Here is a 27649-nt window from a genome sequence, read left to right as displayed (position 1 = left end):
GCTGACATTACCCGATCTGCGTGAGCCAGTCAGCTGGACTGCGAGGGAAATAATAGCTTTCAATAATAAAAAGCGCAGGGTGCATGCTTGACGAGCCATGTCGTCGCATTCTTCGGTCAATGACGCTGCGAAGCCTCGTCTCCATACTGCTCGATCATTTCCGCGAATGGACAACCCGGAATTGAGCTCCTTTGCCCGCACCAGGGCGAAGACTGTTCAATCGGTAGCAATTCCAGAGTTGGTGGACTCGACCGCACTCCCCCTTCCATTGTCAATAGAGGACGATGAGCAAGAGAATGGTCCAGACTTGTTTGAGAAGAGGGGTTCTTCGGAATCGGAAGCAGGAGATGATGGGCAACCGGGCGAAGAGGTCTCTGTCCTGTCTCGGGGCCTGCAGGATCAACCCGAAGAGCTACCAATTGAACTAATGAGCCTAACTGACCGGTAGGTCAGACTACTCTAATCACAAGTTGCTCAAGCGCTAACTCCCTTTTTTGCTAGGTTCGTTAACTCGTTAGGCGCCAAGGTACACTCCTCTCCGCCGACCATCGAGAAGATATCTCAGCGCTTTCAAGACTTTTATGTTCGGGCTGAAACGCACATTGCTACTCATATATCAGCCCTCGCGTCTCGAATAAACCGTGATCCTTCTCCTAACCCTCCCCCGCCCCGTGCTTCTCGGGGGTTCGGCCAGTCTAAATCAGCAAGCAAAGATTCAGGCCTTGTTTCATCCAGCCGGCAGATGTTGACAGCTTCAGAGGTCGCTGAACGGCGGAAGGCTCGAAAGTCACTCGCCTCTAAAGGCGCTGCTCTGGAAGAAGCTATCGAGCGAAGAGCTTGTGAATGTGTCTATGACAAAATCTGGAGGCATAAGAGCACATTGGATGAAGTCCGGGATGAGAAGTTGCGTTCAAAAACGGCAGCGCTACTCTTGGTTGGAATAAATCTGAAGGACCTCGGGATTGACATCGACATGGCCACTATCAATGAAGAGGATCAGAAAGAGGCGGATCAGTGCCTCTCGGTCGCCCGTGAATGTCTGGCAAGGATGAACGAAGCGAAATATCCTCTGGGGAAGCTTCAGCATCTGGCTGGCGCACACAAGGCTATCGTTGATGCATTGACAAAGCTTCTTCCTTCGTCCTCCTCGGCTGATGAGATCCTACCCACCTTGATCTATACGCTTATCACCTGCCCACCGGAAGGTATTAACATCATTAGTAATCTTCTCTTCATACAACGGTTCCGGTCGTCCAATAAAATCGATGGTGAGACGGCTTACTGCTTAACAAACCTAGAAGCGGCAATCAGCTTCCTGGAAAATGTAGAATTATCGGAGCTACGTGCGGATGAAACGCAGGAAGGAAAGGTTCAACTCAACAATGAGACGACACTTACTTCTGACAGCCTTAACACCTCTCAGCGGATGAGCAAGGCCTCCGTGTCTACTGTTACAAAAGCGAACGCTTCTCCGGAGATCTCCAAATCAGCTGTCAAGGAAGATGCTGCCGAAAGACTACTTAAGCAACAGCCACCCGCGACACCTCAACAACCTCGTCTTAACAATTTGTTCCAGCCTCCGTCGAAAGTGCTTGGTGCCGCCAACGATGCTGTTCGCAACACTGCCGATCAAGGGCTGAAGAATATCAGCGCATCGCTAGACAGCAGCTTCAACTTTCTGTTCGGCCGTCTCAAGGAGCTGCAATCCAGCCAACTATCCGCCAAAGACGGTGGCAATCCAATCTTGCCGAAGACATTAGCAGAAGCTCGTCGTCTGGTCACTTCTCCCCCTTCCCTTGATAAGGGTGTCTCTCGGGATAATGCAGTGGGGGACTCTTTAGCGACTCCGGATCGACCCCCACTGCGGCGAATCGGCTCAAGGGCGGAAGATACCTTCATTGGTATAGTCAGTGGACACAGGACCCCCCGTGATCGTAGCACGGACAGTGTGAGGACGCAGGCCAGCTCGAAAATGACCACTGCCACCGCGGGTTCGCTAAAGGATGAGCCTTCGTCAGTTACCTCTCAAACGAACCCTTTGCCTACAACCCCACTCGAGTCAATGAGAAACTTCGGAAACAGCATCAATCCGCTTAATCATATTCCAGGGATGATACGGAACTTTGGGCGCAGCACGCCGGACTCGGCAGGAAGTTTCAGCACTCTTTCTCCTTCAGAGAAGACGAAGGCTTCACCTACTTCTCGAGAAATCACCAGAAATAACAGCGGGAACCCGTCTAAGATCGATCCGCCTATTCAAAGATTTCTCCAAACCCAACATGCCAACGAACTGACAATAGGCGACGTATCCGTGTTACTCGAAGACTACAAACGACTCGCAGTAGCGTTATCCAGGCAGGCTCCGGACTCGAATTGACACATCCTTGTTCCTTTACCACTTTCGGCATTCCTATGTCTTTGTCGCATTGTTTGTTTGAACTCACGGCGTCCATGACACTATATGATAGACTGCAGATGGCGTTCATTTTCGGGCGGTGGAAACATAAGCCCTAGAGTCATTTCAAGGATGGTAGCATTATCGGGAGTTAGCGAGTACAATTTTGACGCAATTCGAAGTGCTGATAGGAAAACATATTCTTCAGTCAATGATTCAATTGCACAAGGGTATAATGATGCTATTAACATATGCCTTCCACAGTATGAAATTCGAATCCCAGGATTCAGTCGAGAGCAGATTTCGTAAGATGATGGGAAACACACGACGTGATCTCCAGCATGACATCTTCATGGCTGCTTACAGCAGCATATGGTAACATAACATGGCCCTTCTCAGAGACGCCAAATTAGGTAAAATAAAGAGAAATAAGAGTAAGGCAGTAGCAGCGGGCCTCGTTAAGGAGCTCTTTTCAACCACCAGGGTTGGTTGCATTGCTGCGTTGACCTGTGAGGATATATGCATCACGGGGTACGACCGCGCAACATCTCTGAACCGCCTGTCTTCATTTCATTCAGCTTCTTGTCTAAATCGGAACTTTCCTCCCTAACAGCATCATGTCTTCTCTTTATTTCCGCTTCGAACATAGCAGCCGTCCTTCGTCGAGCACGGCGCAGTTCCTTCATTTCCGAGAGCAGCTTGGAGAATTGCTCAAGCAACTCGTCGCCGCACTCTTCCCATTCATCGATGGTTAAATTCGAGAGGTATGTTTGGCGTTCCTCTTTAGATAGTTTCATGAGCAGAGAGACTCTGTCTTCTTCTGTGGATCCAGGTGGATCCAGTGATGGATTCAAGGTAGCAGTGGGTCGCGCAGTGGCAGGATCAAAATCAAACGGCTCAGCCTGGAGTTCTTCTAAAGTCTTCTTGGACAGTACTTCAGGAGGATAGTCTGCTTCTAGGCTTCGCTTCTTCGTCTGGGTCATATCTGAGCTTATGCGCTTGACCGAAGCACGTCTGGAGAAAGGATCGCGGATCGTCTCGTCGTCGTCGAGATCGTCGAAATGGGTAATGTCGAATGCAGTTAAGGATGGTTCGCTGTCCCCCTTTCCATGATCATTTGCGAATAGCTCTGTGTCTCCCTCCGGTCCACGGGAGTGGAATCGGGTAATGCTGTCTTTTCGCGGAGGTTGTGCTCTTGGGCCGGTGGTGCGCCGAGTTGGAGAGATGTCCAGCTTGTCAAGGAGGGACGGCTTTGGCGGGCTAAAACGAGTCCTCGGAGTTGCTGTCATACTGCGAGGGAGGACAATTCTCCTGCCTGCGTTTGCTGATGAAAATGCAGTGAACTTTGCCGATTCCCCCTGAGTCTGGTGGCCGGGTTTAGTATGTTTTCGTTTACTGGCACTCCAGAAGCCTTCTAGACGTTTGCTTAGAGGTTCCTCGGCAGGACGGTGTCCATGAGACATGTACCAGTCATTGTTATCTTCAGTTTTGTCGTCGCCCGCGACGGACGTCATCTGGCTGGCATCATCGTCGGCATCGGCATCATCTGATTCAAAGCCCGCAGTCTTCATGGCTTTGTCTCCCAAGTTCTCATACCAGTTCGACGAATATGGACGACGTCCATGACGGAATTGATGGAGAGTCTTCCCTTCTGGCTCCTGATGCTGCGCGCTCTGAACTGGCGGCAAGTGATGTTGCTGCTGTTGCGGTCGCTGAATTTCTTCAATATCGACCACGCTTGTTCCAGCAACAGTTGATTCGTCAATCCCCTCAACATCCGTGTCGAACATATCCCGGTGCACGCCACTTTCATGCGCTGCCTGCGACGACACTGGAAATGTCACGCCCCCGTATGCATCCAACTGTGCTCTTCCATTTATCCCCACAGGCACGGGAGCAACGAGTTGAGTCTGGGGAACTTCGACTCTCGCCTGCTGCGCTAAGAGCTGCCGGGACTGATTCGGTGCATCCCCCTTGGATTGACGAGGTGGACCAGCCTCCTTGGAATGGACATAGTCTCCCACCCCCATGGTTACTCGGATCAAAGGCTTCGGAAGGTAGACATTCAATCTTAGCCTCTCTGACTGTCCACCGCAGTAGATTGCTGTGAAATATGCCAGTCACTGCCTAGAAAGCGGTGAGGTTGTCAGTCCTCAGCGTCAATGTTCAAATTCTGGCTGCCCAAGAGGAGATTCCAAACGCGTTATTTCCACGGCGCGCCAGACTGATACTCGCGAAGTCACGTGCCGATAAGCAGCTGGATGACGGCATTGAGGAGAATGATTTCAAGGTTGCTAAGGTAGGTGGAGAATCTTGAGCGTATGTTGCGTGTTTATGAGGTTTATCTGTAATGTACAATTGTTAATCTATTTACATACTACACATTCACATTCATGAACCAAGCGTAAATAGGTTGAGATCTTCTAGAACCCCATGCCGGATGAAGCCATCGAAGCATTGTCATCAATGTGAAAGTGTTCCAATGTGGAGGCAACACTCCTGCCACGTTGCCTTGCTTTTTCAAAAAATTCTCTTGATTTGAGAATTTCCGACTGTCTTTTTTCCATTGCAAGCCGTCGTTCACGTCTGGCTTGAATAGAGGCATGTAGATCCTCGACGTCCTCTTTCACAGAACTGCGATCGTCAATGTCATATTCATCCTCCTCTTGGTGTGGGACACATGACACAAAGAGATCTCCAATCCAAAGCGATACCATACCCCTGAGCTCCAACAGCTCAGGAGAATCCGAGTACGGGGGAGAGGCAAGTATCTCATCCATCCTGGCCGCAATTTGCTGCGCTTCTTCCAGTTCCCGCGCTCGTACGCTCGTAATAAGGTGATGCCTTCTCTGCCTAGCTCCGGATTCGCCGTCGAATGCCTGCCCTAATTCTTCATCTTCCGAAAATTCTCCGGGCGAGTCTTCATGGCGACTGTGAATATCTTCTCTGGCTAAATTACTCTCCTCTTGGGTAACATATACCCACAGACCAAACATTGCCGGGTAAAAATGTAAGGAACTGATAGCGTCGGGAGCGGATTTGCGGTACGGGTGTTGTACAATAAGCCTCTCGTAATAGTGCTTAGCATCTTCAAACCCCTTCCGTGTAAAGTATGGCTTCGAAACATGCCCTTCTCCGCTTTCGTGTCCGTCACCATTCGGCTGAACCCCTGGTGCATTTTCGGCTACCTGACGGCCATGTCGAAGCAGGATCTCAGCGCCAATGCCCCATCTGCCGTCAGTGCGAACATCGATAGGAGAACCGGCAAATTCTTCGCGGAGTATCAGTCCCCAGGCTCTTCCAGCACGGATGTAGTCACCTTGCAGAAGACAACGGTGCAGAATGGAAGTGATGACGGCCAAATGTTGCAGTCGAAGGTTGCCCTGGTAGGCACTGGACTGTGGAGGATATATTGGGGGAGACAAGGAAGAGAGACTTTTCAAGAGATCGCCACGGTTCTCCTTAGTAGACTCGCTCTTGGCAGGGGCATGAGGGAAGAGGCCTCCAGGTAATTCTTGGTCGAATGAAAGGCCAGCAACGCGATATTGATGGGCTTCTTCAGGAGACAATGTTAGCGACGGAGCAGTAGGCGCTATTTCTGACGCAGCATCCGTCGTCTCTCCTTCGCCATCTCCGTTGTCGTCGCCCCAGTCATCAGAATGTTTCTTGCGCTTTCTGGACTCGTAGTGAGCTACCCGCACGCTGGCGGGTTGCTGCCATGATGGAAGAGGCAAAGAGAACGCAGATGCCGAAGGAACGAACGCCATAATAAATGCTGATCCCCGAACTAGTAGTAACCAGCGGTAAACCACGGGAGATGGTCCCAGATGGGCCCCCCGTATGAGGGCAAGAAAGTGGTGCTTTTCCCCCTCTTCCGGTAACGTCTTTTTTTCTGCTCAGATCAAAGGCTGTCTTTCTCAGGCGGAGGACCTATTATCCTCCCACTGGAGCAGTTGAAAGCTTCAAAACATCAAGCACACTAAAGCAATGATCCTGGAAATAGTAATGAACCATTATGCTTGTATTATACTTTGCTTCAACAATAACACCCACTCAAAATACCACCATCTTTGCAGGTATCTTGAATATGGAGCACTGGCTAATGACTGTGAGTGGTGAGCCTCAGGCCCCGCAAGGCCTAAATCGGAAACAGGCGAATCACCTGCTGCAAGCCGACTTGACTAATCGACCAAATTGGAATCCCGCCGAAACCACACCCAAGCGCTGCTGGACTGTTGGAGGCTTGGACCGTTGGATGACGAACGACGAGATCAACAACGGTCACTACTAACTACTACCTTACTAGACAGCAACCAACTAAATTGGGACGAGAGTAGTTAGTGGCTGGACTCTGGCTCATAGCTTAAAGAGTCCAAAAACTACTCCGTAAAGAGGTCGACTGCCTATCATCTTCTGATTCCTTTCTATGGTCGGCGGCCCCCCATCATCATCATCATCGTCTATCACCATCAACAGTATTCAACAGTACGGGCATCAATAATATTCCGTACTGTCTCGTCGCTCAGCTATTCTAGTTCGAATCTTGCCACGGTCGCTCTTCAGTTCTGTTACTGTCTAGATACGCTCCTTGTCCTCGATCGTTGCTCCCTTTGGTGTCCGACGTCTGGCTGCAGCCTTGGACTGCTGACACGTCGGAGAAATTGTCCTCTGGCATATACCCCTGGTGACAACAAAGCTTTTTGAAACCTTCAGAATCCCTTCTTACAAGAATCAGTGCTTTTCAGCTTCAAATGTTGCATGGTATGGATTGCATATCACTGCTGTTGTCCATCTGACTAATGTTGGGTTCTTTAGTCATCCATCCTTCCATGGCCATCGACAGTTTATAAACAATCATCGCCACTTCCCATTCTCACATCTTCGTGACTATGGGACAGACCTCTTCTACACAAAGGAATCAACGCCACACGACTCCCTCAGATCAATCCACCTTCCTCCGCACCGACCGTGACCGACTAAATCTCAATGAAGACATGAATAATCACAGGCCGAACTCTGATCAGGCCGAGGACATCGCGCTCCCATCAGGAGCAGAACCAAATGGCGGCATCTTCCATACTTCTCATTCAGCTCAAGACAATCCAGAACCGGCGACATGGCACGGAACGGGTACAACTGCTGAGCAGCCTCAGTTGACAAGGATGGAGAGTATACACGAGGAAGATGGTTCTCGGCACGAACCGGATCAGCAAGAGTATCGCTCTGCGATACTTGCGCGAATGGCCGCTCGACGTCAGTCTACAATGTCGAGATTAGGTTCCCGGATTCTACCGAACTCAGTTATTCGTGGCCTTCTTAATAGTGAAGAGGAGACCCCGGCAGAGGGACAGGCTCACAGACATGGAATTGTTGCAAGATCAGTCCCGAGATCGGAGTCTCATAGCAGCAGTCGCTTCAGTCCTTTCAGCTCGCTCAGCTCGAGAAGCATCCCCAGGCGGCGATTGATCAGAGTACCCTATTTTATTCCACGCAGTGATCCGTCCTTGACTCCTGATATGCCCACCGGTTCGGCATAMTTAGACTCATCATCGGAACAAGCCCCACAACCTGCCAGAGGATCCTGGCGTCGCAGTGCCCGACTGAACCGAGTTCGCAATTCATTATCGGCGCCCATCACGCAGATGTTTGGCCACCCGTCCAGCGCAGATTCTGAGATGACAGAGCACCCACATTTGCGGGAGGGCCTGCGTGACCATCCCGACATTCGTCTGCCACCACTGAGTGCCATGGACACTAGCATGGATTTCGATCACGCTCATGAACTCGATTCTGTAGAACCTGCAGCGGGTGGCAATCTGCCAATGCCGCCACTCTTCTCACAGTCCAGTCAAAACGCTTCAGCTTCACGTCAATTACCGGGACCTTTACGTGCAAGATCCTCCAGAGTTCTTCGGCGTGACGAGCACACACCTCTTTCACGGGTTCTACAATTGGCTGCGGCTGCGATTGCTGCCCAGCTCTCTGGCGCGGCGGGCCCAGTACTGCCCAACATCCAGTCTTTGGGCAATGATGGCCTAGAGGGGTCGCTGGAAAACTTTATCCAAAGTCTACAGCATGCCACATCAGCACAGACAGCCTCGAGTGACAACGCAAGTGCTTCAGGAGAGAACAGCCCTCCCCAGCCCGTTAATTTTCTACGAGTTTTCAGATTTGCCAACTCAGACAATCCAAGTCCTACGGTTTCTTCAAATCACTCGGCTACGGAACCAGAATCTGCCGGTAGTCGTGGCGATGGCATGGACGTTGACAATCCCGCCGGGGATAACGAGGGCCGCACCGTCACCTTGGTAGTTGTGGGCGTTCGATCTGTTCCCACAGGCAGTGGGCCGTTTGGCGATCAACAGTCGAATGCTGGGCCAGGCTTGGACGCATTGTTGCGGCTACCATTCCTAGCGCCAGGGAACCCACCACGAGGTCAGGACAACGGTCCCGCAGTTCCTCTTGCTGATAATCGGGCACGATTCGTACCTAATCGACAACAACTCGGCGCCCCTAGCCCTTTGTCGACGAACATTGAAACCTCACCCCAGGGCCTTCGAAGCGCGCGAAGATTTTCTGACGCTGGAACTCGCGTTCCGTTCCCGTCACTTCCTTCGACTCTCTCGGAGAGTCCTCCGGGTCCCCATCCGCCTCCATCGACACCTGCTGAGCCAGGCTTATCTGCGGTATCTTCAGGCGCATCAACACCCAATCGGAGACTGTCCTCTGCCTCGGCATTGCCTTCAAACCCCTTGCCTCAAGTTGATGAGCATCCGTTGATGCAACCGTCAGTTGAGCCTGCGCCTGAATCCACTGCAGAGAGGATCCCGTTCCAGGCGTCACATCAACGGCGGCGCAGTGATTCTGAGTATGCTCGTCATCGTGAGCTAGGCTCTGGCGCTGTTCGACGCAATGGTGTTGTGGAACCTGACACTCCCGCTCCTGCGGGCAGAAGCTGGCTGATTTATGTCGTGGGAACCAACCTTTCTGAGAACCATCCTGCGTTTGCAACACCTAGTCTCTTTACTGATGTAAGTTCTTCTCTTGGCATATCCCGACCCTCGAAGCTAATACAATTTATAGAACCCCACCTACGAAGACATGATTCTCCTTTCGTCGCTTCTTGGACCCGCGAAGCCACCGGTTGCCACCCAGGATGACATCAACCTTGCTGGAGGACTATATCGACTTGTAGAGCTTGCGGGATCGCTCGTCGCAGAGGCTTTGGATGGCGCTGGCGCGATTCAAATCCCCGATGGCGAACGTTGTCTGATTTGTCTCAGTGACTACGAAGCCACAGAAGAGCTCAGGCAATTGACAAAGTGCAAGCACGTCTTTCATCGTGATTGCATTGATCAGGTTTGTCGCCCGTCTGCGAATGCGCTTGTCTATGGAAAATGTTTAGACTAACATTTTGTGTCATAGTGGTTGACCACGGGTCGAAATTCTTGCCCTCTCTGTAGAGGCCAGGGTGTGATCGAGACGACGAACAACACACCAGTGCCTGACACGCAAAATGCAGCGGCTGCTTAAGCCTGTCTCGCTGGTTTTGCTCGAACCTTTACGTACGCTAATTAAAGCCGATGACTCGTCGTCACTTTCTCCTTCGTTGGACTTTTATGTTTCTCGACTTCTTTCAAACATCCGAATTATCCCACAGTTGGCATAAGGCGCGTGGCTTATAGTATGATGGCTGGATGTGAAATCTTACTCTTTTTAGCCCTTTCTGGTATTTCTCACGATTACCCCCATCGCGCTGTTTATCGATTGGCTCTTGATGCTCTGATCAATTCCTATTGTGTTTTACTAGATTTAGATGGGCAATGGGCTTTTATCACTTGGCATGATCGAAGTCTTCATACCTTTCGTTGCATATTCCTTTTGTTGTCTATCTTCCATTCGGTCATAGCGTTGTCGCATTATTCCCCCTTCAGGCTCTGCTTTCAGATATTGATGCGATGGTCGTGTGATGCATCGCTGCAGAAGTCCGAATATCAAGTACACTATCTTGTTCTAGCTACATTTAGGCGCTATATCAGCTGCACTTCAAGTTCAAGTAATGTAAGGGGGAGTGCCTGCAATGATGTGACCTCAGGCACAAAAGCGCTGCCCCGCATCCCCGCTGAGTCAGCCCACGATCATTTTCAACCCCGCTCTCCTTATCAGCAAAAGAAAAAGGTCGGAGGAGTCTCTGGCGTCGAGATCGATCAAGGACGTTTTGCGCCTGTTGATACGTCAATTCGTCTTTCTATCCTTTGTATCTGGGTGCAGCAGTTTTATTCATTAGTGCCGTGGAAGACTAAACCATTGTGTCAGCTCTAGATTCCCCAGTACATCCTTCATACAGCATATACACTCCCCGAACGAGATGGAGACTCCAATCCGTCTCACTGTCCTCATTTCCGGCAATGGGTCGAATTTACAGGCGGTAATCGATAAGGTCAGTGAAGGTCAAATTCATGCCAAGATCGTACGAGTCATTTCCAATCGCAAGGATGCATACGGACTCGAACGGGCAAAGCGAGCAGGCATTCCGACTCAGTACCACAACCTTGTGAAATACAAGAAGCAGCATCCTGCGACGCCGGAGGGTGTACTGGCAGCACGGGAGGAGTACGATGCCGAACTGGCTCGGCTGGTGCTTGCTGACTCGCCAGACCTGGTCGCTTGTTTGGGGTTCATGCATGTGCTATCGCCGAAATTCCTAGAGCCACTAGAGGCTAAGCAGTTGAAGATAATTAACCTTCATCCTGCTTTGCCTGGGGCTTTTAATGGGGCTGTGAGTTGGCTTTTACGTTCTCTCTTTCCTTGTTTTCTTGCTGAAGAGTCTGTTTGACTGACTTTGTTTCTGTCAGAATGCGATTGAACGTGCTCATGCCGCCTGGCTAGAGGGCAAGATCGATAAAACGGGCGTCATGATTCATAATGTGATATCGGAGGTTGACATGGGCAAGCCGATTCTCGTCCGTGAGATTCCCTTTGTGAAGGGCGTTGACGAGGATTTACACGCCTTTGAGCAGAAGGTTCATGAGATTGAGTGGGGTGTGGTAATTGAAGGAGTCCAGCTCGCTATCAACGAAATCAGGGCCCGGCAATGAGATTTGACGGTCTGGATCATGGATTGTAAGGGCTTCTGGAGGAAATAGATTGATGTATAAATATGGGGTGACGGCTATGATACCATGATACCTTTGCACGAATACGTTTGAGAGATACCTTGAAAATAATGGTATGGCCACTTTGTCCGCGTCTTGTTTGTTCCCTTGCCGAGTTTAATTTCTTGCTGACGTTTTAGAGATACACGTGTGAAAAGCATTGAGATACCATGACATAGAATAAACAGCTTAGCCTTTTGAGGATATTCCTAAGTGAGGCTCCGTTGGTTGCACCTGAATTTCTCGTACAGAATTATGGGCTAGAGTTGGTCACCAAGTTTGTGATCTTCCGCTTTTTTACGGCACTTTCATCATTTCGTCCTAGTAAGGTGCCACTCGACAATGCCAACACTGGATTACTCAAATAAGCCACTTCAGGGGACGAACACGGGATGGCGGTTGTCAAAGTTATGGACAACCAAGCCTCTGGTGCTATGATCTACAAGAATGCCATCTGTATTCCGTAGTGTTAACTGTGGATTGACGTCTGGCAGACGACCATTAGAATTGGATATGCGACTATTTGCCACTGCGATGTCTGTGCGCTCTTGGAGTTACAGCAGTTGGACTGGATCGAGTCCATCACCCCTGCGCCCATGGTGCTAATGTTGATCCTTGAGTCACCGTTTCAAGGTACGGGGTGACAGGGTACAGCATACAGGGATTATTATGAGCTGGTGTTTACACTAGGCCCCAGCGACCAGCATAGCATTATCCCTTAATGGCCTAGATGGTTAACGAATGCCACACAACTAGCACAGGAGTGGCTACTGCAAGTCTACAAGTGCAGGCTGTAATTCAAACGACTCACCAGCATATGGTCCTGGTCAGTAGGAGTATTTGATGAAGGACAGACTACTGGCTATCTGGCGACGTTCAAATCGGCCAGAGACTCAAGACTCCAAGACGAGTTCCGGCTAATCTGGATCTGAGCCTCAGTGAAAAGGATAAAATGAGGTTTTGCGATCCACTCAGCATCAAAGCTATCCGAAACTTTAGCCTATCTCCGAGTTCGATATTGCCATCAGATACGGACTAATCAAGATCCAGTCCTGTGCTGATTGAATGCCATTATGCCAGCCTTCATTTCCGAATTGGATTGTTCCAGAAGCTTGGCTCTGCTTTCAGCAGTGCTCATTAAATACAGGGCCGTACGATATGCATTTCTGGTACGAAGGTATGGACTGCGAATGGCTCAAGCCTAATATCTCCACACTGTGTGCTCTGTGGCTTTGTTGGGGTTGGTTAATGGTTATCAGAGTCTGATAGACTCGTAGGCCAGGGCACTTGGGCCTTGTGTCAGGCATACCATTTAGGTATACATTGCGGAAATCCAAAGGGTTGATCGCCACTGCCTCTCAGCACTACAAATAAATAGCCTGCAGCAATGCTAGTGTGAGCGTCAAATCATGGCAAGAATTGCTACAGTTTCGCAGTAATACCTGGCGTTCTGTGGATCAGCCATGCCCCTGCATGTACCAGTGTTGTCTCTTCCATGATAGCTCATTTTCTTACGGCAGAACAGAGGAATAGACATGAATACCGGCAGAGCTGTCAATCCAGACCGCCGATCAGGAACATCCGCCGGTGCCGCACTGCCGAATAACCTTACTGATGAAATCCTGTCAGAAAGTAGCGGCTTAGAACGAATCAGCAGCTAAGGAATACGACGATACGACATGAGGTGAGAAGTAAAGTTCCTAGGTTAAGCAGTGTGTGATTGCAGTGGCTCTCTCGGAGATTACATGTGACGATTCCACACTCCATGCTTGATTGCTTCGCAGCAGTGTAGCACGCTTCACAAATCCACCAATTTACTCCGTACTACTCCGTACGGAGTAGTACTCCGTAGTTGCTGCTACCTACCTGTATCGGTTGGTGGTCTGTTCGAGACAGCCTCCACCCATTCCCGGACCTAGCGCTCCACCTCGGACGAACGTTCGGCACTGCGTACGGAGTTACACTAGGGCAGGAGTGGACGTTGCTCAATGGACTGGTTTCAGATTTGCCGACGGGAGCTGGTAGCCTGGTAGCCTTCTGGGCCGTCTGGTAGTAGTGGCTCATCGATTCTGCACGTGGATGATGCAAAAGGTGTCAGAACCTCAAGAGAGTTCATACGGTTCGGAGTACGGAGCACTCCGTTGGACATAGCTTTTAAGTGCTCTGTACCAAAGGCAGAAAACATAATTCTGCTGTGTCGGCCTCTCTCGTGATGTGTGCTAGGATGAAGGTGCAGGAGGGAAAATAGGGACGCTGTGACCGTCGAAATACCATCGCTGCACGTTGCAGTTGGCATTCGCATGCAGGGAATTAGGTACTTACCTACCTATGTAGGTAGCTGGGGTTCACATAGTGGCATACTGGCGGGTACGCACGGAGTAGCTTACAGAGTCACCGGTAAATACTGATTAGGTAACCGGAGGGTAGCATCCAGATGAGAATAATAAATAATAACACTGACAATTAAGAACTAAGGGATCCGACAATCTGAATCATGGTACACTCAAAAGACGCTATGATGGCTGACGCATGGAATCTGTCAGCTCCCGCGGGCTCATTGCAGCTTCACAGGATAAAAATGCGGAAGATAGGTCATCTTGCCTCTCTGCCCGGAGTAGTCTCTTGAGCCTTGAACGTCGTACTTCGTAGTCTATTAGGTACTCCGATTGAAATACCCGGTTCTCAGGGGTTGCCTAATTAAGTTAGAGCCCCACACATCGGTCTTTCAAATGACGCCGACGGATCTCTTTCTGCGGGCCACGACCCATGGGCCATGGCTATGAGGCCAGATTGGATGATKATTCATGAGCTGGCTGGACTAGAGTCGCGTGTCTACCGTTGACGCAATAGTTGTCATTCTCAGTAAGACAAGGAGCTGCGTAAAAGACTGAGGAGACTATAACTAAAGTACCGGTCCTCTAGGCACATCCTACATCCTTATGGAAAGTGGAGGTAACGAAAGCAAGAAAAATGATCTTGCTCACCAGCGGATGCGTCGACCAGTCCGTCTGTTTTAGCTAATTGATCTGGGTCCACGGAGTATTTTTCCCGGTCAAAAGGCTACTCCTGAGAAGACGGAGTGGGACTGTGGGAGCACAGATCGTCGAGCTCTACTCTGTAGACTACCTACCTTAGGCCTTTGCAAAGTATTGAAAAATGTCTTGGGAACGACGAACAAAGATCTGGCATAGCTCATCTTTTATAAATAATAGACAGATTAGACAGAACCATGACACTTGCTGTCAATCACCCGATATTTTTGATAATAAAAATATAAAGATATTATTAAAGTACTTTAATAGATTATTGACTCTCAGTAACAAAAATGACAGATACAATCATAAAATAATAATGTAAGGGATGACCAGGGATGACCCAGGGAGTCTGAGAGCCATCGGCGGCCACTTAACTTCCTGTCCCCGAATTGTTCACTACTAGTCCTTTAGTGTACCGGTTTTCTCAACATCAAATATCCGCTTGGTGCTTGGTCTGCTGGGATTGCCAATTCCGGACCTTATGATTAATTACGAACTGCCGAGTAAGGTAGGTAGTTATGTATGGGCAGTCAACGATCCTTAGACCATCATTAGAGGTAGTTCTACTGATAGTCTAGAGATCATTCTGGTAGATTGGGTCTGTCTCATCACGATTATATGCATGCACTGATAGTTTGAAACTGGAGATCAGCAAAAACTAAAAACGAGGGGGTCCTACTGGATCCCCATTTGTGCCTTGAATAAGAAATTCTGACTCTCATGCTTGATTTCATTGCGCTATCCTGGTGGTCCAGGCAGGAAGAAACTAAGAGACTAAGATTGATAGCCCCAAAGTAAGTTTGAGTATTCCCGTCGCCATCAAGCATATAGTCTAGTCTAGGTAGTATCTAGGTAGGTAAATAAGTTGGGGCTTGGCCCATGGATCAAGAAGCCACGGGCATCCGGCCCAATTATTAACATTATTATCAATATCTTCAATAGACTTGAAAGCATAGTCTTCCTTCCTTCTTGTTCATTCGATATTATTTCCTCATCATTAGCTCGATTTGACAACCCTGCCATCGAATGACTCTCCTTCCAATACCCTGGCCGTACTACCTAACCCTCATAGGTAGGTACAGTTGCTAGTTGCTACTGTACGGAGTACTGGCCTACCAACTCCCAATTTCCACCACCACCGCCATCGCGGCTCATCCGTCAACCATCCATCATCACGTCCATTCCAACCATCCATCAATCCTCTCACCCTGCATTTTTCATTCCCCCCTCCAAAATCTACTAGGTCCACTATTCCATCGACAGAGCGCCTTTGTTGTTAATTTCATCTAATCGCACTGCGGCACGGCCTTGAACCCTCTTCCTTTTTTCTTCAGCCTCTGCATTCAACCTCCTCCCTTAGTCTCTTTCCAAAGCTCTTCTCCCTTCTGGATGGTGCTTTTCGCCTGGGTTCACCTTCAGAGGCTGCCTCAACCTGCCAGCTAATCTACCCATAGCTTATGCCGGCATCCTGGACTGTAATCCGCGTTGCTCCCTGGATGCAATTCGGCTGGCCACAACCATGGCGCATTCATTCGACGCGGCCCAAACCCCCTTGAATGGCTATTTTCCGGGCAACATGCATTTCCAGGACCCAAATCAGATCCCTGCTTATTCTATCTTCGGTGCTAGCCAGTATCCCGACAGTGTAGCTTTCTGGCACAATCTGCCCCCACARCCCCCGCAGGCTGGCATTCCTGCCGCGGCAACGCCATATTCCTCTACTTCGCCCAAACAACATCACCAGCCGTCTTTGTTGCAGCCTGTCTCCGATCAGAAAAAGCACAAGCGCACCAGGAGCGGTTGCTTCACCTGCCGCTCCCGTCGCATCAAATGCGACGAGGCCCGCCCCATCTGTGAGAGATGTCGGAAAGGTAATCGCGACTGTGTCTATCCGTCGCCCACTGCGACTGGCACTTCATCCAAGGCAGCGTCGCGCTTTGGAGCCAAGGCCAGAGCCCAACGCCCGCCGTCGCAAGGGAGTGACTCTTCGGGCCATGTTGGACCGGATGAGTTTCACGCGCTGGAGCCGATTCTGGACGAGGAAGAGGTGGACGAAGGCAGCGTTGACTCGGCAACTCTCCTGTCCCCCTCCACAACGTCACTGTCAGCCCGTGTCAACCCGAGCCCGACCACAAAGCAAAGCATGCAGTCTCTGAGGAAGCGCAGGACGAAGCAAACAGCCCCAGAAACGACGTCCTCCAACACAGAAGGCAGTTCACCCTCCACTGAGGTTTCCTCTAGATTTGAATCGATGAGTGCGCGGTCGGCCAGTGTCGGCCTGTCCAGTCATGAACCTCTTGGCACCGTCAACTTCTCACATCTGCCAGAAGATTTGCGATCTTACCTTACTTTTCATCAAGAGTACATGACGTATCGTCATTATTTTATGAAGCCGTCTTCCGATCAGTTTGTTCATCACAGCATCATCAAATTTGCCCTGCAATACGAGCCGCTTCTCTATGCGATCGTCGGTTTCTCTGCTTACCACCATTGCGTACATAGCGGCACGGGGAAACTCTATACATTTCTTCAGTATTACGACAAAGCCTTGAAGTTGTTGCGGAAATCTTTGGCATCGGGAGAGCCACATTCTGAAGCAACGCTCATTACCGTTCTTGCGCTTACAACTTTCGAGGTATGAATTTGAACTGTCCCGCTTGCTATCTAGTATCACACTTCAAACTTGATTCGTCCCAATGCTCACTGAGTATAGGAATTCATAGGCGACTGGGTGAATCTCATCGACCATCATCAGGCCGCTCATTCGTTGATGCGCGAACTCCTGACTCCGGAATCCGTCAAATACAACGAACTCCATGCGAACATCTTCCTTTGGTACGCTCGATTCGACCTAGTCGCGGGAATATTGGCCGGAAACGAGGCGATTCTGGGCCGTGAGTGGTACATCGCTAGAGAAGAATATGACGCCGAACAAGCCGCCAATTTCCCGGAAGACCAGGAGAAGCAGCTCGCACTGGCTGGGTCCATAAATCGCCGATTCGGACTAGAGATGGCCTCTCTGTATGCAAAACTCTCCCGCGGAATGATCCCGATCGAGGAGTTCATTGGTCAAAACGAGCAGCTCGACCAACTGTTGGGGAAGATGAAGAGCATCCTGGAAACACTCACAGATCCAGAGTACACAGTCACAAACTTTCCAAATCAAAAACCGTTGACGGAAGATGACTTCGTCGACCCTTACGTTCCTGGCGGCCTGCATGTCGGCCCCTTATGGGAGGTTAATTTTGCTTGGATCGACTACCTGTCAACAAAAGCAATGTTCAAGTATCAATCCTTATTGTCCGTTCGCCAATCATCAATGGCAGAACTGGAACATTTGGCTCTGGAGCAGGGCCGAATAATGGAGACAATCGAAAGGTGGCCCGACAAGGAGAACGGTTATATGTTTGCATTCAAGCACAGCATTGGAATGGCGAGCATGTTTCTGCCAAAGGATCATAAACATATGATGTGGGCCCGAAGAAAATTCGCGCTGATGGAGCAGAACGGGTGAGTATTCTTGCTCCCTTCTTCTTTGCATTTTTGACCTCATTGCGCGGTGTGCAATATGTTCCTGGCCAGCAATAGCTAAAAGACATCGTTTTACAGCTACATCACGCCCCCCAAATTCCGTGCAGGCATGGCAGCCCTTTGGCAATTCCCCGAGATCAACCACTGGTGGCTACCAAATGAGGAAGGATACCCCGAGATCATCCGCGAGGTTCGCTCAATGACTGAAGAAAGGACAACACATGCACGAGACGACTTTCGGGAAAACGTACGCGACATGAGAACCATCTTCTGGAAACTTAGCGTGGATGACACCGAAAGCGAGACTAGCCCGTCTTCTGCTGGTTTGGAAGCTTCTCGATGATGATATGGCAACTGAGTCCGTGCATATGCCTTTTACTTAATCGAGCTTCACGATACGTTATGAAGAAAAGAGATCCTAGACTCTTGCCAAACCCGTCTTAGTGCTTCTGAATGATCGGGTCAGGATCTTACGCCTCTGTTACGCATCACCTTCGAGCTGCTGCGCTGGATACGCATGAGCTTAACCTGCATGCCCCTTTTATATGCTTCTTCTGAGAGACCCCTTCAATCGATCTTCCACTGTGTTACTCGACCAACATCACGATGTGACACCCTTCCTCGTTTTGTCACCTATTCTTGGTTGCTCTCATGTGTCTGCTCAACCTATATACCCTCATCCTTTTTTTTTATTTTTTTTTAAATTTTCTTTTTATTAATATCTTCCCTGCTTTATCGAATTGTCTAATATTAACGACCGAGGCATTGGGAGGCAAGCATAAAGCGCAAATACCCGTTTATACCTGGAGTCGTTACATGCGTTGGCTGGGATTTCATACAAACGGCATTTCACCCCGTATATCATGTCCGTGCATCTGCATACAAACAGCGCTATGATCGCTGCGCGATAACAATAGACGCTCTAAAATCTGTTCTACCTCATCTCTCAAGTCCGCCAAAGCTGTTCGATACAAGCTGAATCTGTGTATGATCTAGCACATACGACCACATGGTGTGGAAAACAGGGCTTTTCGTCCGCTCAGCCCTACTTAAGCCACATATTGAATGCAGTCAATTCTTAAGGAGCCATTCTCTCCTAAATCAGTGGCCTTATAGTTTAGTATAGGTGCTGGTAATGTCAACAAATCTGTATTTAATGTAGGGTAGTGATACAGCGACACACACCCACCTTACCCAATTAGGTACGGAAAAGTCATGTAATCACCGCAAAAGTGGATTCTCCCGGGGCCACTTAGGCTCAGGGCTTAGGATTAGTAGTAGGGCATTGCGATTGACTTAGTGATGTTATTTTCCTACAGTATTAATAATCCTAGGTTTATAATCGCCTCTAATGGTGACTTTAATTCTTATCTTTAAGATTATAAGAGCCCAGATATCGATCCTTTAACGAGGAAGATGCGGGCTATAGATATGGCCGTGGGCATCGCTATGGCTGAGGTAGGCGTGCGTAGCTGCGTGGGTAGGGGCCACTATACAGAGTTAATAGCATCACCGCCAGCATGAAAGCATCATCTAATTCTTAATAGAGGCCTCTGATTACAGGAAATCTAGTGCAAATAGAGTATCTAATTAGAAGGAATTAAATCGCGAATACTATTATTAAATTAGTATAGCAAATCAAATTGTTTTTATCCTCTGCTGAGAGCCTGAGTTCTGTGTCGAATTCGCGGTGATCACATGACTTTTCCTTACCTGATTGGGTAAGGAGGTGTCGCGTATCCAAGAGGGTGTCGCTGTATCACTACCCTTAATGTATGGATATCATTAAGAAGGATTAAAAACTGATTCTGGTACCTTGACCCGCCAGTGAGTCCTAGAGAGCTTGAAATAGACGAGCAAGAGAATCCGTCCTAAACTATTGCAAATATCTGCCTATCTGACGCACGACAACAATATGTTGATATCCAAGGATCGGAATGAGATCATATTAGGCTTGACTAGGTGTCGCACTCAGCACATCCGATAATAATACTACCTTCCAAACAACGGGAGGAGGTGGAATGCAGCTTTAGTCCTTCATCCCTTGGTCGATCTCTTCTGTTTTGAGGATTTTTTCTTACGTCTATATTCCTCCAACAGCCGTGCCTCTTCCACGTCCGTGTCTTCCTTTTCGGTTTCGTATGCTTTCAGGTGCTCCGGGATCTCTTCATACTTTGCATCACGGTCGTATAATTCCCACATTTGCTCGGTAATCTCCGCTGGAACATCGTAGTTAATGCGGAATAGATGGCCATCTATGCACAGGGCATCCGGCGCGACAGATGGTATGCCCGGGGATTCATCCCTAGGTTGGGGCAAGTCGTCTTTAGTGGCCATCACGAGGGTTATGTTTGGTGGGTAGAGAAATAATAATGTCTTCTGAAATATCAGATCTTGTTTTGCTCTGCACGCTCAAAATTCGAGAGGGGTTTTGTTCGTGTGGAGGGGGAACATAGTAGGGAAGAAAGTGAGAGAGGGAGCTACATGGTTGTCCAGTCATCAGTTAGCCAAAGGCACGCAGCTGTCATAATAAGTCATGGTACCATAGAAATGCCACTCACTGATGCACTTCTTTGTCCCCTGATAATGATCCACTCCTCGTCTATAACCGCGTCCAGCTCATAAGCCTTCAACTCCTCTAGGATATCTATGTAGGTAGTACGATGTGACACCCTTCCTCGTTTTGTCACCTATTCTTGGTTGCTTTCATGTGTCTGTTCAACCTATATACCCTCTTACTTTTTCCCTGAATTTTTCTGCTCTTCGAATTGTCTACATTAACGACCGGAGCATTGGCAGGCAAGCATAAAACGCAAAAATCCGTTTATACCTGGAGTCGTTACGTGGGCGTTGCTGGGATTTCATACAAACGGCATTTCACCCCATACCTCATATCGATGCATTTGTATACAAACTCCGCTATGATCGCTGCGCGATAACAATAGACGCTCTTTGTTTGAGCGATGACTACCTCATCTCTCAAATCCGTCGAAGCTGTTCGATACAATTTGAATTTGTCTAGGATCTAGCACATACGACCACAGGGTGTGGAAAACAGGGCTTCCCGTCCGCTCAGCCGTACTTAAGCCACACGCCGGCCGGTTAGTAGTTGGGTGGGTGACCACCAGCGAATCCCGGCTGTTGTATGTTTTTGTTTTTATTTTTTTATTTTGCTTCGTTGGAGTCTACGGCTACCTTACGGTCGGATAATAACCTACAGAGCGGTTTGGGCTGGCAGAATGGCGTCCACGCTGGCATGCATCTACTTGGACAAGGAACTCCATGCGGACCTGTCAGCCACCATTACAAATCCCTTCCATTTCCTGCAGCAGGCGTGAGGGGGTCTGCCTGAGTTTGAGTGCTGCAACAGTAACCGTTCTATTCCTGAGAGAGAACAGAGGCAATCCAAGAAGAGACGGAGAAAGAGTTATGACTCTAGTCCACGTTCTCTATCATATACACAGGAGATAGAACCCACTGATAACAATGCTGGGTGATATTCAGCACTACGATACCGGCAATACTTCTCGCTCTGAACGCTGGAAGTGTAATCACAGATCGTTACGAGACTGACGACGCAACGGCACCTCAGTCGCCGGGATGACGGTCTCCAGTCCCCCTGCCAGTTCCCTTAGTCCATCCTCGCCCTCCACATCTTCACCCCAAGGCAGGGCATCGATGTCAACATCCCAACCAAGCAGACACCGCAGCACGACACCGGCCCCCGCCTTGCTCATTACGGAATTCATTTCCCTGCATTTCTCGTCGCAAACACACTCCATACATCCCTGCGGCGTCACGCACTGGCACGCTTCGATGCGCGCCACCGCGCGGCGAAGCAGGACGTCGACGAATTCGAACGCTTTGCCTGCAATCCCAGAGCCGCACGAGCCGCCCTTTGCGTCGTAGAAAGTGAGACGCGCCGGTCGTTGCCGGGCCGGGGGCTGGAGTTTCCTGATATTCTCTTTGATTTGTTGATTGCGCATCTCGTTTGCGACCTTGAGGTTTCTGCCGAGTTCCTTCTTTGCGACTTTGCACTCCGTCTTCACGTCGCCGGGCGAGGAGATGACGAAGGTGGGGAGCAGGGAGAGGACAGCGTGTTCGGCTGCGTGAATAGCGGCAGCGATGTTGAGGCGTCTTGATTCGAGGATCTCTAGCGCGCGTTTGGGCACATCGAGCCACATGCCTTTAGTGAAGATGTCGATCGGCGGATTGTCCACCGCCACGGCATCCAGCACACGGCCGCGTTTGTCAATTTTAAAGAAGCCATACACGACTGCATGGATCTGCACCGAGCCATAGAATGCGCGGGAGGCGGAGGTCTGATTGATATGCCGCATCACTTCGGTTTCAATGGGGTCAATATCGGTGTAATCGCGCTGCATTGTGTTCCAATCGACGCGGACCTTGGCAACGCGAGCGAACCGCTGATCAGTGTTCAATTCCTTGACGAGGTATGTCTGGCCCTGGTGCAGAAAGATGCCTCCTTCGTAGATCGTGAAGAAGGCACGAGAAGCCTCCACTTCCTCCAGGACGACATTGCGTGCGTTTGTTGCGTCAATGACAGCAAAATGCTGGTCCTCTGTATCACGAATGGGCACGCATCGGGAAGGCTGAGGTCGAAATCTCTCGTGACAATGGTAGAACCCAAAGCTGTCTTTCACGAGTCTCGTGGCCGCAATCTCTTGCAGTTGCTCTCCGAAATAGACATGATCCTCGTCCGGCCGGATCGGCATCTCGAACGCTGCACATTGAACATGTCCTTCGAGAATCAGCTCGTTGGAAAGATCAATTTGTAGCTCGCAGTTGGGTTTTGTGAACAGTTCGTCTGGATTTTGCATGTAGTATTGGGCGGCCGGAAACCTATCGCCAACCAACACAGACAAAGAATCCTTGTTTCGACGTCCAGCTCGACCGCTCTGTTGGCGCAGGTTGGAGATGGAGTAAGGGAAGCCAAGAGTGATTACAGCATCGAGAGAGCCAATATCGACACCCAGCTCGAGGGCGTTCGTAGCGACGATGCCCATCAGATGGCCCTCGAACATCTCTTTCTCAATTTTCCGCCGGTCTTGCGGACTGTAGCCGCCCCGGTAACCCATGACAAGTTTTCCAACTTCTGGTCTATCGATGGTCTGAAACTCATTCCTTACGGCTTGTAGTAGTACCTCGCACATTTTCCTGATCCTGCAGAAGGCTATTACCCTCGCGCCTCTGAGAATCAACTGACAGAAGAGACGCGCAGTTTCAGCAACGCTGTCTCCGCGTCCTGATGTAGGGTCATTGGGGTCTTTGTAAGGGGTGTTCCAGCATAAGAACTCCTTGCGGCCTGACGGTGAACCATCGAAGTCAATCAGTCTGACATCGTCAATGCCAAATATTGCCTTCATATGTTCTTCGGGGTTGGCTACTGTGGCAGAACAGGATATAAACCGGACATGTCGGTTGCCCACCGCAGCACAGATCCGACGCAGCCGTCGCATGATGAATGCAACATGTGATCCAAATAGACCGTTGTAGACATGCAACTCGTCAACGACAACAAATTTCAGGTTCTTCAGAAAGGTACGCCAAGAACTCTCCTGCGGTAGTACCGTGATGTGCAGCATGTCCGGATTGGTGAATATAATGCGGGCCTCGTCGCGAATGAGGTTGCGGCTCCCCATTGGTGTATCACCATCGAATGTTTCGACCATGACGTCCTGTAAGCCGTCCATAAACTGCAGAAGCTCCTTCATGCTACGCTTCTGATCCTGTGCGAGAGCTTTAGTGGGAAAAATGTACATGCCGCGGCTGTTAGGGTCTCTTCCAAGCTCATGAAGCATTGGGACCTGGTAGATCAATGATTTGCCAGAGCTTGTAGATGTAGATACAATGACATCTTGGCCGGCGTATAGGGAGTTGATCGCTTCTGCCTGGTGCGAATAGAACTGTGTTATGCCCTTTGTGTTGTACAAAGCGTTAACGAGGTCCTGCGAGAGTTGAAAAGTCAAATCTCCGTAGACAGGAGACTGGGCTTCAAACACTCTATGGCCTTCGGGTACGATCTGAGCGAAGTACCAATCCATTGCGCGAATTTCTTCAACGATTTCTGCCATGGATTTGCGCTCTTTGGGGATCTCGCGAGGCGGCACAGAGAGGGATTTCGTCATTTCTAAGCTGTCATCCCCAGAGTCAGGAGGACTCGGAATCCATGCGTCCTTCTCCTTTTCCAGCCTCTCAACTGGATCGGTGCCGTCATCCTCGCACTGCACCAGGAATGCATCAATGGCATCAGAGAACTTCTTATTCCGTTTCTCAATCAAAGCAAGCATCTGCTTTTGACTGTACACGGGCATCTTCAGATCCTCATCCTTCATCTTCCKCACGGGTTTCGTAGGCTCCCCGTTCTTCGGATGTCGCACCTCGCGCCTCAGATCTCCGTCCAGGAACTCGAACAGCAACACCTCTTTCGTCTGGACATCCACACCAGAATCAGCCACATCGCATTCTGGATGCGAGAGGCCATAAGACTGGTTCCTCGCCGTCTCCTTCTCCCCCACCGTCATAACCTCCAACTTGGCCTCATCCACATACTCGAGTTTCACCGCCCGAGGCACCAGAACCCTCACCCGTGCAATATCCTCGACAGTCAGCTCGCGATCACGGCCCAGTTGTGCCTGCACCGCTTTCCGGATATTCTCGAACGTCGTGGCGAAGTGTTTGCGCGTGCAGCAGAATGTATACACCAGATTCAGGGCGCGGTGGGTCTGGGCTAAACTTTTGAAGGCCTCCGGCCACGGTCCGGAGGGTGTGCGCTTGGGGGATGGGCTCTTGGTCACTTTTTGGGATCTTATTGTTTTGGTAGACTTGGATTTGGGCTTTCCCTGTTCGGATTTGCCGGGTATCGGGTCGCGTTTCGAGTCTAGACTGTCGCCCTGGTTAATCGCTGTCTTACTAGGCTCGGTCTCCGGTTCGTGCGTCGCATCCACATTAGTTGTCTTTCGCGGTCTTCCACGTTTCCTTTTGATATTGGGACCTTCTTGCAAAGGGGGGTTGTGCTCCGTGGACGTGTTGCTAAATTCGGGTGTGTTTGATTCAGGCTCGTCTATTCCGTCAACCTCATCGTTTCTTTTTCTTTTCGATACGAGACTGGGGGGAGTTGAGTCCGACATTGGGCCAGCCATGTCGACGCTCCATCGTGGTTGTCATTGGGATGCATATTGCTAAATTGGAGGTGAACAAACGACATTAATTCCCACCAGGCGAGACGCGACATCACGTGCCATCGCATTTAATATACCCACTTACGGACTAGCGTACTCTACTTCCCAAATAGGTAGTTTCAACACCAAAACGAAGCGAGAGAAAAGTGCAATATGTATTAAAGAAGACAGAAGTTACTCCTCGGTCTAGATAGTTCAAGCCATGCTCCAAAGCTTCAAGCTCCAAAGCTTCAAGCCCCCAACAACCTAGCCAGAAAATGCAAGAAAGCCAGCCCACATCTCCAAGCTTGCTTTGCCAATTGCCCGATAAGATCTACTGTCGGTTCAGGTATCGTAAAGGTTTCCAAATATGGACAGCTAATAATTTGCTGCAATGTACTCCCATCACCGAATGTGTTGCGTCGTCGCAACCGAGCCTTTAGTGACCTAGTCTACTGGTACTGTAATAGATCCTGAATGACATGGTAGAGCTCTTTGGCGACGTCCTCACTTCCCACCTAGTGTTATGTCAGCAACCATATCACGATGGGCAGTTGTGGAGGAATGCCTTACCCTGAGCAGGAGGGGAACAGTACGGCCATCCTCGACACCAACAAGATGAATCTGCTTGGACTTGGGTTCGTTGCCCGATGGATCTCCGACCTTCATTCCCTTGAAAAGGGGCGTGTTGAGCATGACCCTCAAGACGCCATCCGCTCGCATGATCATGCGAGCCGCTTTTTTGTCCTCCTGGCCTTCCGTTACTTTCACATTCACCTTGAATGTGCCAATACCACGCTCCTTCCATTCCTTGTTCGTGAACTGGAAAAGCTTCGCTTTGCCGCTGAAGTACGTCTTTTCTTGTTCCTCGCCTGTCTCAACTGTGGTAGAAAGGAAAGACGTCAGTTTTGAAGCAGTTCAGTATGAATAGGACAAAATATCACATACTTTGCCGCTCAAAGAATCTCTCGTCGGGTTTCTCTGCCTCGAATTCTTTGGGACCTGTTTCGGCTTCGTCCTCTTCCTCCTCTTCTTCATCCGCATCCGCTGCTCCAAATGGCTTGTCCTTAGTGCTGCTGCCAAAGGTGCTAGGCGCAGTGGGAGAAGCGAAGCTGGTGAGGCCCCCGGGTTTAGCAGCTGCTCCGAATCCACCACTGAACCCTGAAAAACCAGATCCTAAGGCCGCAAAGCCGGAGGTACTTGCTCCAGCTGCAAACCCCGTGGCCGCTGGTTTCTCACTCTCGGACGCGGCTGGCGACTTGAAAACAGATGGAGTGGACGCTCCAAGCGAACCGAAAGGCGACTGCTCTGAGCCAGCAAATGCTGCCAGGCTTGACGAGGCAAAGGCAGACGTAGAGGTTACAGGCGCCGGTTTGGTAGGTTCTTCTTCCTTTGATTTTGATGCGCCAAGGGAGCCGAATGGAGAGACTGCGGACGTATTCGCAAAGGCGCTCGTGACAGGGGCCTGCTGAGCCATGCATGTCAGTGCCTATTCCCGGCCAAAACTACAATCGACAATCAACACTTACTGGCTTTCTTTCCGTCGAATTGTCACGGTGTCGCTTCTTCTCAGGCTGTCCTTCAGACTCGGGTTTCTCTTCTGATTCTACATTCTCGGTCTTCGTATCCGTCTTCTCCGTAGCACGTTGCTCGGACTCGTCTTCATCGAGCTTGTCCCGACTTCTCTTTTTCTTTGGGCTCAAGATCTTCCTTGGAAGATTATTCTCACTCCGTGGCGGCTGCTCGTCGACTTCGCTGGTAGAGTCGCGCGATCTCTTGCGTCTGTGACCATGTTCCTCGCCATCACTCTCGGCCTCGTCGTCGTCGAATGATCTCTTTCTGCCACGGCTGCTCGATCGGCTATTCGACCCTCCGCCGAGTTCCATGGTGTGGTTGATATCCGCTGATTGGTGTGCATCTGAAGTCGACCTCACCTTCGCATCGGTTGCTTCCTCACCGTTCTTGGCGATTGTTTCCTGCTGAGTAGAAGCGATTGACGTCTCCTTCAGTTTCTGTCGCACGGGACGCTCGGTTCCCTCGTTGTCAGACGCCTGGCTATCTTCCGCCGTGGTTCCTGCAACCGCAGTGGGTGTTAATTCAATTATGCAAAGAGAGAGGATTTCCGGTGATCGTTTTGGGTACGATAACAAGCACCCGGACAGTGTTTCTCATACCTTGCGTCTTTCCCGTTTCCTCCTCCTTTCGGATCTGACCTAATAGCAAGCCGCTGCGTCAACATAGAACTTCCATACGAGTTCCAGGAAACAGGAACTCTACCTTCCATAACTGCAGCAGGTTGTAGATCCGACGCCATATTTATAAGTTATTTCCACCAGTAACCTCATTCGATAG

General features: G+C 49.9%; 9 protein-coding genes and 1 non-coding gene across 10 annotated transcripts; 5 read left to right on the top strand and 5 right to left on the bottom strand.

The window, feature by feature from the left end:
- Positions 1 to 97: 97 nt before the first annotated feature.
- Asppvi_007670 (VPS9 domain-containing protein) lies at positions 98 to 2377 on the top strand (the record flags this gene model as incomplete). Its single annotated transcript, XM_043303554.1, has 2 exons — positions 98 to 444; positions 502 to 2377. 2 exons carry the CDS (start codon positions 98 to 100, stop codon positions 2375 to 2377), a joined length of 2223 nt encoding a protein of 740 aa, XP_043159489.1.
- A 542-nt stretch (positions 2378 to 2919) lies between these two features.
- Positions 2920 to 4425, bottom strand: Asppvi_007669 (uncharacterized protein; the record flags this gene model as incomplete). The annotated part of the gene is made up of 1 exon (XM_043303553.1): positions 2920 to 4425. The coding sequence occupies one exon, from the start codon at positions 4423 to 4425 to the stop codon at positions 2920 to 2922; it is 1506 nt and encodes a 501-aa protein (XP_043159488.1).
- Positions 4426 to 4818: 393 nt separating this feature from the next.
- On the bottom strand, positions 4819 to 6162 carry Asppvi_007668 (uncharacterized protein; the record flags this gene model as incomplete). The annotated part of the gene is made up of 1 exon (XM_043303552.1): positions 4819 to 6162. One exon carries the CDS (start codon positions 6160 to 6162, stop codon positions 4819 to 4821), a length of 1344 nt encoding a protein of 447 aa, XP_043159487.1.
- Positions 6163 to 7284: 1122 nt separating this feature from the next.
- Positions 7285 to 9928, top strand: Asppvi_007667 (RING-H2 finger protein; the record flags this gene model as incomplete). Its single annotated transcript, XM_043303551.1, has 3 exons — positions 7285 to 9426; positions 9479 to 9754; positions 9821 to 9928. The coding sequence occupies 3 exons, from the start codon at positions 7285 to 7287 to the stop codon at positions 9926 to 9928; spliced, it is 2526 nt and encodes an 841-aa protein (XP_043159486.1).
- Positions 9929 to 10763: 835 nt separating this feature from the next.
- On the top strand, positions 10764 to 11493 carry Asppvi_007666 (phosphoribosylglycinamide formyltransferase; the record flags this gene model as incomplete). Its single annotated transcript, XM_043303550.1, has 2 exons — positions 10764 to 11174; positions 11251 to 11493. The coding sequence occupies 2 exons, from the start codon at positions 10764 to 10766 to the stop codon at positions 11491 to 11493; spliced, it is 654 nt and encodes a 217-aa protein (XP_043159485.1).
- Positions 11494 to 16104: 4611 nt separating this feature from the next.
- Asppvi_007665 (Zn(II)2Cys6 transcription factor) lies at positions 16105 to 18459 on the top strand (the record flags this gene model as incomplete). The annotated part of the gene is made up of 3 exons (XM_043303549.1): positions 16105 to 17220; positions 17299 to 18095; positions 18195 to 18459. The coding sequence occupies 3 exons, from the start codon at positions 16105 to 16107 to the stop codon at positions 18457 to 18459; spliced, it is 2178 nt and encodes a 725-aa protein (XP_043159484.1).
- Positions 18460 to 20145: 1686 nt separating this feature from the next.
- Positions 20146 to 20453, bottom strand: Asppvi_007664 (uncharacterized protein; the record flags this gene model as incomplete). The annotated part of the gene is made up of 2 exons (XM_043303548.1): positions 20146 to 20174; positions 20198 to 20453. The coding sequence occupies 2 exons, from the start codon at positions 20451 to 20453 to the stop codon at positions 20146 to 20148; spliced, it is 285 nt and encodes a 94-aa protein (XP_043159483.1).
- A 693-nt stretch (positions 20454 to 21146) lies between these two features.
- Asppvi_r0022 lies at positions 21147 to 21266 on the top strand. Its single transcript, XR_006253310.1, has one exon. It is a non-coding gene; the product is annotated as a 5S ribosomal RNA (ribosomal RNA).
- A 401-nt stretch (positions 21267 to 21667) lies between these two features.
- On the bottom strand, positions 21668 to 25279 carry Asppvi_007663 (ATP-dependent 3'-5' DNA helicase; the record flags this gene model as incomplete). Its single annotated transcript, XM_043303547.1, has 1 exon — positions 21668 to 25279. The coding sequence occupies one exon, from the start codon at positions 25277 to 25279 to the stop codon at positions 21668 to 21670; it is 3612 nt and encodes a 1203-aa protein (XP_043159482.1).
- Positions 25280 to 25749: 470 nt separating this feature from the next.
- On the bottom strand, positions 25750 to 27611 carry Asppvi_007662 (Ran-binding domain-containing protein; the record flags this gene model as incomplete). The annotated part of the gene is made up of 6 exons (XM_043303546.1): positions 25750 to 25815; positions 25871 to 26178; positions 26246 to 26762; positions 26827 to 27371; positions 27472 to 27510; positions 27575 to 27611. The coding sequence occupies 6 exons, from the start codon at positions 27609 to 27611 to the stop codon at positions 25750 to 25752; spliced, it is 1512 nt and encodes a 503-aa protein (XP_043159481.1).
- Between the last annotated feature and the right edge of the window lie 38 nt (positions 27612 to 27649).

Source organism: Aspergillus pseudoviridinutans, assembly GCF_018340605.1.
Source record: "Aspergillus pseudoviridinutans IFM 55266 DNA, scaffold_5, whole genome shotgun sequence".
NCBI lineage: Eukaryota > Fungi > Ascomycota > Eurotiomycetes > Eurotiales > Aspergillaceae > Aspergillus > Aspergillus pseudoviridinutans.
Note: the sequence above shows the minus strand (reverse complement) of the source record. Positions and strands in the feature narration are given on the sequence as shown.